The sequence below is a fragment of the Canariomyces notabilis genome (assembly GCF_033297395.1).
Source record: "Canariomyces notabilis strain CBS 508.74 unplaced genomic scaffold N656scaffold_29, whole genome shotgun sequence".
Lineage (NCBI taxonomy): Eukaryota > Fungi > Ascomycota > Sordariomycetes > Sordariales > Chaetomiaceae > Canariomyces > Canariomyces notabilis.
In genome coordinates, this window is record NW_027041851.1 from 379,840 (window position 1) to 389,440 (window position 9,601).

Below are 9,601 nucleotides of genomic sequence, written 5' to 3' on the forward strand. Positions count from 1 at the left end.
ATCAGCACCGCTCGAACATCAGCACCGCTCGAACATCAGCACCGCTCGAAAATCAGAAAATCAGCATAGGAAAATCAGCAATGCCTCCACTTCATTTTCTAGCACCCAATTTTTCCATGGATCTGACTAAACATCTGTCGAAATTCTTTTGACCGCCGCTAGCGACGAATAATCAACAGAATTAGCAGTCCATTTCCACTGGCTCCAGCGGTACATGCATACATTGCCTCGCAAAGCGGCACTGCAGCGCACACCAGCGATTCTGGGTCAGTTTTTGCTCTGGTTAACGAGAGACTGATGAGTTCGGTATTGACCAGGAGCAAGCCCTGGGATGTAGGTTCTGTACCGTGACCTTTATAATGTAGTTTTCACCGCGTGTATGCTTGGTTCTGTAGCGGGAGCTCCAGCCTCGTGGGCTTCATTCGGACTGTTGCCCGCTCGGATGGGATCTCGGCGCGTCGTAACTTTTCCGGGCATGTATTTGTAAAGAGACCGAGCTGTGTTGCGTGTCTAGGGAGAGGGAAGGGCTCCGGTGCAATGGGATATGTGCAAGACTTGACGGTGAAGGGACGACCTGTGCCTTCGTTAACGTTCGAAGGCCTGGATGGATGTGTGAGATCTCTCTCGTAAGACTACGACACGTATCTATTTGGAACCAAGTACATACGTACAATGACAAAATTCTGTATGTGAAGCGAGACTCGGGTAGGAGCAAGCAGTGCCCGCGGTGAGGGCTCCAAAAATCCACGTACACCGCCGCCTACGTTGTCGTCGCCAGCCTACGAGCTCCCGGGCAACCTTCATCATGGACCCCCGGGCGACGATGCCAACCAGCTTAATCGTGAATCCATTTATGGGGCCCGGAATCCGTCCGTAGACTAACCTGGCTGCTGGCTGTTAACCGTGACTGCTAAGATGATGCTACGACGAGATTGAACCGAGTCTTCAGTGATCCGTACTCCATTTTCAGCGAGCCACACAGTTGGAAGGCTAGCAGACCACATTCGTACCAAGTGGCAAGTGGTGTCACCTTGTCCAATACCTACAGGCTCGTAAATCCACGGCTTGACAAGAACGATACTGCGGCCCAGCTCCAGGCTAGCGAGCGTTGCTCAACGGGAGAGCCCTGGGCTTCTCTTTCGTCAGATCTCGGAAGACGGCCGTCCTACGGGACAACAGCCGACTACTATGCGGCCAATGGTGCTATTAACAGGACAGACCTTCCTTAGGTAGATGGATAGCAACCCCAGCCATTACCTACTGTAACTTCCTGTGTAACTGATGTCTCATGTCTCATGCCTCGAAGGTTTCTTTAACTATGTACCTAAGAGTTCACTTGCAGTTGCAGCCCACCTTCAATTCCAGGTGGCAGGCGTTACCAGACAGTTCGAGGCGGATGGACTTCTAAGTTTGCTCCCCACTGGAACTTTGGCGTGCTGAGGCTGGCAAGACGGGTGCGAAGGCCAGCGTCCTTGGCCCGGTAGACTACGGGACGTGGCTTCCTCATGTGTATACCTAACAGGCCGTGAGATGCCAGCGCGCCTACCATGTGTGGACAAGTGAATACTGGCCGGAGATGGAACTCGGGTTCTGAAGAACGCTTCGCTCCTTCCAAGCGTCCATGGAGAAGATTCCCGTTTCGCGGATGCTGACTTGCGAACTTCTAACTTCAGCTGATCATGATCGGAGACCTGGAGTTACTCCGTCATGCGTATTCATGACTCTGCTTCACCGCGCGAGATGCCAACAGTCTGTCTGCCAGTTTGGCAATCGAGCCTCACAACTGCCGTGCCAGACACCTACAGGTTTACGATTTGAGCTTCGCGTCTGCCGGAGGAGATACCGGAGATCTTGACAGAGCGTACGTTTACGATCCATGGAAGTTCCCTCCCAGCTGCTTTGGATGCTGAGCCCATCGGACGGCCCGTGAGATGCCAGCGCGTCATGCGATATTGCAGGTACTGTACCTTCAGAGTCCAGATCTTACCACGCAACAGGCAACATTCTGACCTTCGAGTTCGATCCTAGTTCCATCATGTCTTCTGCACGCGAGACACACTTGATTTACAAGACAGTACACGCTCCGAGTCTCCTACCGACCGCACGAGATAATAGACGCCAGCGCGCCGCCATGTAACCTCCACGCCGACACGCAACTTCAAGATACGGATACTGGCCCGCCGTCACACCGTGACATGTCGACATTCGATTCAAAGTCTCAACTTCCCATAGGTCACAGAATACCCTCGCCACCATGCAAAGTCACAAGCTGATACAAGTTGAGATCCTCACTACGGTACCTACAATAAGCTTGCTCGTCGCCGCCGGGCTATAATCCGACGGGCATCCCATGCCGCCGCCGTCTAGTCTGCCACCCTGGGTGTTAGGACTAACTGCCTCCAAACCTGAACCACATCCCCTTTGAGGTCCCAAACAACAACATCAATCTTGTTCGAACTACACGGCTATGGGGTACGATGATCGTTGTGTTCAACCTTGAGTAGCTACCTCAGGTTCTGGGAAGGTCCATATGTAGATACAGACGGCCAAATACATCCATGCTGGGCCTGCTCCCAGAGGTACTGTACCTCACTCAATTTTCCCTATGATAGTGGTGGCTTGTGGTCTCTGCCCCTGAACCTCAAGGTCTTCAACAGGTGTTACGGTCATCTGCCTCCAAACCACATCCCCTTTGAACTCCTGAAGTCCTGAACAACTGAACAACATCAATCTTATCATCGGAACCTTCTAAGTAGCTGAACGTTCCTATGATATCTATGTTGATACATGTCTATTACAGACTCTAACGTGCTCCAGTACTTACAGCCCACTTACCTTGCTAGACTGCATTGACTATATGAGTCAAGTCCACCTTCCATCTTCAAAACCCTCTTGGGTATTAACGAATGTGAGCCAAGTGAAGTGGCCAAGAGGTACTAAACAGTCCTTCACTTCAGCAGCACTTCAGGAGTCAGTCATCTGAGAACCTGTATTCAATTCCTTGCAGTGGCGCATCTATCTACAATTAAAAGTCTAATAGATCCCCCACTCAACATCTTGCCCCTTGATATTTCCGTTGCACGTCATATAACCTCTCGCGCCGACCCTGCCGCCACCTCCAAACTGCTTGACGGCTTCATTGATGATGTCAATGACATCCTGCCCACCAACGTAGAATTCAACATTGCCGCTCAGCTTATTCCCGATAGGTCTAACTCCAAAACTGCACTCCCCTGCCTTAGCAATTTCCCTGTGTTCGGCGCCAGATGCTATAGTCCACTGGGTACCTCCGTCCCCTTCAATATTCTTGATGATCTGCAGGCAGTCCGCCACGGTTGGCGACGCTTCGCTGCCCCGGTTTTCGAACGTTGAGGCTCCGCAGTGGTCTCTTCCCGGCGGAATGTCGCACGGGTAGTTGGGGCTCGAGCCTTTGGCCGATGTGTCCCACGACTGGAACGCGCGCTCGGGGCTACAGACGGGGAGCCGCACGAACCCGGGCGTGGTGATGTCCATCTCGAGCAGCGCCTCCGCGACGCCCCGGTCACTCGTGTCGGGGAACCCTCCGCCGTTTGTCTTGCCGTTTGCTATCCACGTGCGCACTGAGCCCGTGATCAGGTCCTTTCTGGTGACACGTCCAAAGTCTTCCAACCTATCGATGCCGCGCGGTGTAGAGAACTTGTTCTCTTTGTTGCAGTTCAGCCGCTCGCATGAACCGTCGCTGTTATACTCCTGGCACACGCACCTCCGGGAATCGCCCTCCGGTTGCACCAGGTAGTACAACTTGTCGTCGACGCACCCCCATGTGGCGTCCATCGTGTCGTCCCAGAGATAGTCGTCAAGTGGCTTGTCCTCGGGTGGCTCGTCCCCAACGCAGCCGAAACCCGAGTCCACCACAAAGGCGTAGTGATTGGACACGCGCCAGGCCTGCGGGATGGTGTAGCCGAAAATCGTCTTTTGGAGGTTGATCCGTATCACGTTATCCTCCTCGCTCTGATCCGGAAGCGGGCCCTCTCGCTTGCCCTCGGTGAGCTTGCCGTCCGACATGGCGTTATAGAGGATGTCGAGGGACTCATCTGTGGCGTTAAACAGTCTCCCGACGGCGAGCGAGGTGATGTTGGCCCAGCCGTCGATGACCTGGCCAATGTAGTGAGAAAAGACATCCTGATCCTCCGGCTTCCAGGGACCTTGCTTGCTAGGCAACAGCTCCTTGGTGATACTCGCGGTTGTCGCGACCATGACCAATGTGGCATCCTTGAGGTCGGAAAGTTTTGCAGGTTTTCCGGCGAAATGGGACATGGACCCAAGAACACGGTTGAAGAACATTCCGGCGCCCATGAGAACTCCCGCGGTGATGATGTCTATGAGGATCTTTTCCCACGTGTTGTCGTCTGGCTCGATAACTGGCGCGAACGTGTTCTCCATATCGTCGAGCGCAGTTCCAATGACCGAAGCAACCTGGAAGAGCTTGTCGTAGTAGTCGTGATGCATCTGGTGTATCGTGATCAGCGAGTTCCAAATCAGCTGTGCCGCAGGGCCCGAAGGCTTTCTGCCAGACTCTACGGCGTTGGCGCCCGCCGGGCATTCCAACGGTTGGTCGCAGTTGTCGTCTTCCCTTACGAAAGTTCCGCAGTTGGCCTCGGCTCCCATGCGGAGCGTTTGTGAGACAGACTCCATGAAGTGAAGATTCCGTCGTCGGTCCGTGTTTTTCCAGATCCTGACAACGTCGTTCCATGCAGCGTCTGCATTCAGCGCCCTCCACCGCTCAGAGGGCGTGTAGTCGAACTTGTGCACAATCGCGTCGGCCTGGCAGTCCAGATCGGTCCAGTTGCCGTTCCGCGAGTCATCCGTTTTGGGGTCACCCCCTGCGCGGATTACGTGCTTGAATGTGTTCCAGTCCTTCGCCGGCACTGGCGGGTCGTGGAATGTCTGCAGATCGACGGCCCAGTCCGTGGTACCTCCCATGCCCCAGATGGCGTAGAGGGTCGCACGGAGCTTCTTGGTGCTGCTGCTCATATAGCTAACCCACTCGGTGTCGTCGTAGACGAGAATGTCGCTGTTGCTGCTCGTGTCGACAAAGCTCCTGACTACCCGGCCTGATCGTTTCTGATCGTTCAGGATTTCGGCAATCTCGGCGTCGGCAAGGTACCCGGCCGTGCCAGTGCACCTTCCCGGTTTTGCGTTCGAATTGAAGCGATCGCCTGTGAACAAGCAGTCAGGGCCCCAGCAGCCCGCCTGCGCCATCTTGAAGGATCGCCCGTAGCTGGTCACACCAACCATGATCTTGTGCCCTGGGACGCCCGCCTTGGTGATCATGGCCAACGCCAGCGCGGTCTCTGTCAGGTTGACTTGGCTGCGCAGGCAGTTCCCTGCAGCACATCCCTCCTGCGAGTGCTCGTTGCCGGTGGCATCCCACTGGCCGTGAAGGTCGTATGTCATGTACACGATGTAGTCTACGACCCGGGCAATCTCTTTGATTGGGAACTGCTTCAAGTACCAGTACGAGGCCGGCGCCGCGATCGAGACGGACTTCCCCGGCAGCAGGTTCTTGAGGATAACAAGGAAGGCCAGGTAGTTGGGGCCGTCGCTCTCGCTTCCCTTTGGGATATTAGGAATATCGGGTGCGCCCGGATACTCCCAGTCGATGTCCACACCATCAAGATCGTGCTTCTTCACGAAGTTGGCGATATTGGTAGCCAGCTTGAGACGGTTGGCGGCCGTGACGCCCTCGCGGAAAATGTGGTAGGTCGCTTGGCTTGTCGAGAAGTCCCAGCCGCCGAAGGACAGGATCCTCTTGGCACCCTTGATGCGCTTGAACTCTCCAAACTGGTACGTTGATAACACATCGCCAACTTCGACCTCGTACGAGGATGTCAGGGTACCGAAGCCGAAGTGGATATGTGTGTACTGCGACGTGTCGATCTGGGAGGCATCTTGGAAGAGACAGTCTCGGTTCAGGCCATAACCCTCAAAGTAGCCAATCTTGGTGGTGCCCTTGCCGGTTCCAATGACAATGTCGAGACCGCAGTTGGAGATACAGCCGTATGTTCCGGGCTTAGCCGTTCCCGGGGGGCCGGTGTTGGTGTCGATGCAGAAGTCCTTGGTTATACCACACTGACCCCAAATATTGCAGCAGGCATTGAGCGGGCAGGGGTTGAGCTTGGAGATGTCCGAGCCGTCCGTTGGCGGCTTAGAGCCGAGCTTCTGCGGACCGCACTGAGCGTTGGGGATTGGGGCAGGGAAAGGCGGAGTGCCTTTGCTCAGGCACATGATAGTGCCAAGGTACAGGAGCTTACAACCGCCCCAGCCCCACGTCTTCTTGTTGAATTCCTCGATGTCGTCGAGGGTGAGACTGTATGCAGCGGCCAGGTCGGCACAATTATCGTTCGCCTTGACCTGGTACGAGTAGCACGAGCCGTCCTCGTTAGGCTGCGGTCTGAAGTCCGGAAGGTCCCCGCTGGAGCAGCAGACGTGCTGCCCGGGCCTCAGGGTGGAACAGAAGGTAGACCCGGGGTTGTACTTGGTAAAGTCGGCGCCCGAAATGCCACACCTCGTAGCCAGCGCCGCACAGCTGTCACCAGACACAACCTGCACCGTCCTACACTCGGCACGGCCATGGAGTGCCCTGGCACGGACGGTCGAGTTGGTATTGGCGGTGGCGTTCATATCTGTCCAGGATTGTCAGCATCCTCTTTGACTCTATGAGTATGTTATATCACATCAAATGCAGCGATATGTTGTTGAAGAGGAACTGAACATTAGAGATTTGACATACGCAGAAGTGGTGTGGTGAACATGGCCTGGCCGGCGAACTTGACCGATGCAGAGAAGGACAAGCAGGTTCCGTTGGCCCAGGTCTTGATAGCGTCCTGGATAGGGGCGAACGTTGCGTTGCTTGTAGCTATGATGCCAAATGTGTGGGTGCTGTCGTAGTCCGATCCGCAGAGCTGCATGGCCAGGCTGGGTGTCGAGACGTTGAGGTTCTCGAGGTTGTCCTGGAAGAGCCTCAGGGCGGAAACGCTGAGGCCTTGGTTCAGCAGACCTTGGCCAACATAGAGACCGATGGCAGCCTGACCAGACTGGCCAAATATAATGAAGGGTCTGTCCGTGGCTCCATGCCCGCCGTCGACGAACTTGCGCAGCTGCTTGGTCAGCGATCTTAGACCGGCTGCCGCCAGACCGAAGCCCTCTTTCCACCATCCAATCTCGAATTGTACTTGGACCGGCTCCGCAGAGGCAATGCTCGCCGTCGATACGGGCATCCTGGAGAAATCGGGACCGAAGGATGAGCAAGCGCGGATGCGGTGGTTGGCCGTCATGTCGTCGACAGGGTCGTAGAGGGAGAACTCGTAAAACATGGTCTGCTTGCATTTCCCAATCTGCTGCAGGCTGGGATATACAGACCAGTTTCCCATGTTCGGCCCAGAATCGCTGCAGCGGTCGGGGCAGACTTCGATGCCGTTGAAGCCAGGGCTTGAGCCAAGTCTGGAGGGAGGCATTCTAGCGGACACTAGGTCGGCAGACAGCAACAGGCCAAGTGCCCCCAGTGCTGCTGTGAACCACGATAAAACCATCATGCCTACATAAGCGGAGGACAGGGGAGAGACAGGGAAGAGGAGCAAGGTGAGCGGGATGACCTCAACGGCCAGAAGATGAAAGAAAGGCTGGAAATACAAAAAGAATGTAAAGAAGATTGCAACGAATGATGCTGGCCTCGACCTGGTCTCGATGCACACTCACATACGCATAAGGTAGGGACAACGGAGGAATGGCCTTTGTACTTTATACCTACTTAATGTAGCCTACCTTAAGGTACCCAATTGACCCAAAAGGGGCAACTGATTATTTGTGGAGGTCTCGCCAGGAACTTAGGAAGGAGGGACCAAACTTGCTGCGCTAGTTCCGGTCCCGTAAGTGCCCCGGCCACTTCGTTGAGTCCGGGCCAATTGTGCCTTCCCTCCCCCACAGCCCACAACTCGACCGGCAGATTGCATCAACGCGGCTCAGCGGCGAGGGCTAACAGTTCATGCGCTGGTAGTTCGACCAGCCAAGGGGGCGAGGCCGCGAGGCCGCGGGACATGTCAGAAGGGACCATGTGTTGGCTATGCTAAGGCTGATGACCTACGAACCAGTCTCTACCTAACCATCCAGGGTCGACCTACCGGTCCTCAGCCGAAACCAGGGAAATTAGGAAAGAACCAACAGAGTATCAGTGGCGAGAAAAGGCTGCACGCCAAGATATTGTTCGACACCATCGCTCTGTCTCGTTCAAGGAGGTTCGAACGGGGCTGAGTTTCATCACCTGATAAAGCTACAGTGTATTGACTAAGGTACCTTCGGTACCGATGATAAATACTTGAGTGGCTCTTCAACCATTGATTAGTAGTTAGTACGCCGATGTCCGGAGCGACTAATATCAACGTGAATGATTGAATCGTGATAGAATCTGATGGGTTCAAGTCGTTACAGTAAGCGGTTAGGTATGTGAGCGATTAGCGAATACAACCCGGCCCGTTTTCACAGGGTGTTTAGAACCTTAGGTAAGGTAGCTCAGGGGTAGGTATGACCGGCAGCGAATGCCGGAGCCGGGCATAGCTGCACTTATTCCACCGGCATGCAACCCTCGAGGCTCCCGCCCTTTTTAATGTTGAATTCGTCGTATTACGGCCTTGGGCAATTCAACCCAGAGTTCGCTATCGGGAGAATTGCCAATTTCATCATGATTCGAGTCGATATCATGCAGTTGGTCTCGCTCCGACTTGTAGTGGTATAACCTAAGGTAGGTAGCCTTAGTAGTGCGGTCCGGCCTGACAAGGGAACATTACTATTTAGGGAAGGAAGCAACGCGGCTAGATTACTGTAGTAGAAGGATACCACCATATCAGTATGTATTGTGCAACACACAGCTAAGTACGGATACCTACCATATGTAGGCTGCGTAAGTTGATTCGCGAGTACCTAGTTCCCCAGCAGGCTCGCTTGGTCCTCAAGTTCAGAATGTAGCCACTCGAATACAGTAGGCTTGCACGCTCTTGACGCGCCTTAACCCGTACTAAATTAGAATGGTGAACTGCTTGGGCTTACAATAGATGCCTTCACTATGTGATTTGCTTAGCAAACGAACCACGTGCTTGAAAGCCAGCTGTGGCTAAACATTCTAATATGCTGGTTTACGGATACAATACAATACATACATACATACGGCAATGAACTGCTTGGCTCGTACGGTGTTGACTGCTCTTGTTACACAGTGCTGACTGCGCGCATTGACTGGATATTAGATTACTCTGTAGTATCCGTACTACCGGATATCTCAGTGATCTCCAACCACCTGAGTTCTACTGTACCACTGGAGTACGGTGTATGGTTCGGGCAACAATGGCATTCTTGCTTGAAGCGGGTTCCAGTGTATAGTCCAAGGTTGGGGTTGTTGGCTAAGATTAGTTTGACTACGTACGCAGTACAAAGTGGAAATGGTTGAATTTGCCGGGAGTAACTAACAGTACCTAGTACCTTATCATGCTCGTAGGTAGTTACACGCAAGTACGAATACAAGTAACGTAACTTACTACAAGTTGGCCCAACACAGATCCTGGCCCACCCC

At 54.0% G+C, this 9,601-nt stretch overlaps 1 protein-coding gene across 1 annotated transcript; it reads right to left on the reverse strand.

Moving 5' to 3' along the window:
* Nucleotides 1-2,979: 2,979 nt before the first annotated feature.
* N656DRAFT_848365 (glycoside hydrolase family 18 protein) lies at nt 2,980-7,756 on the reverse strand. The gene is made up of 2 exons (XM_064819299.1): nt 6,773-7,756; nt 2,980-6,665 (listed from the first exon to the last, which is right to left on the reverse strand). The coding sequence occupies exons 1-2, from the start codon at nt 7,572-7,574 to the stop codon at nt 3,034-3,036; spliced, it is 4,434 nt and encodes a 1,477-aa protein (XP_064666446.1). The 5' UTR covers nt 7,575-7,756; the 3' UTR covers nt 2,980-3,033.
* Between the last annotated feature and the right edge of the window lie 1,845 nt (nt 7,757-9,601).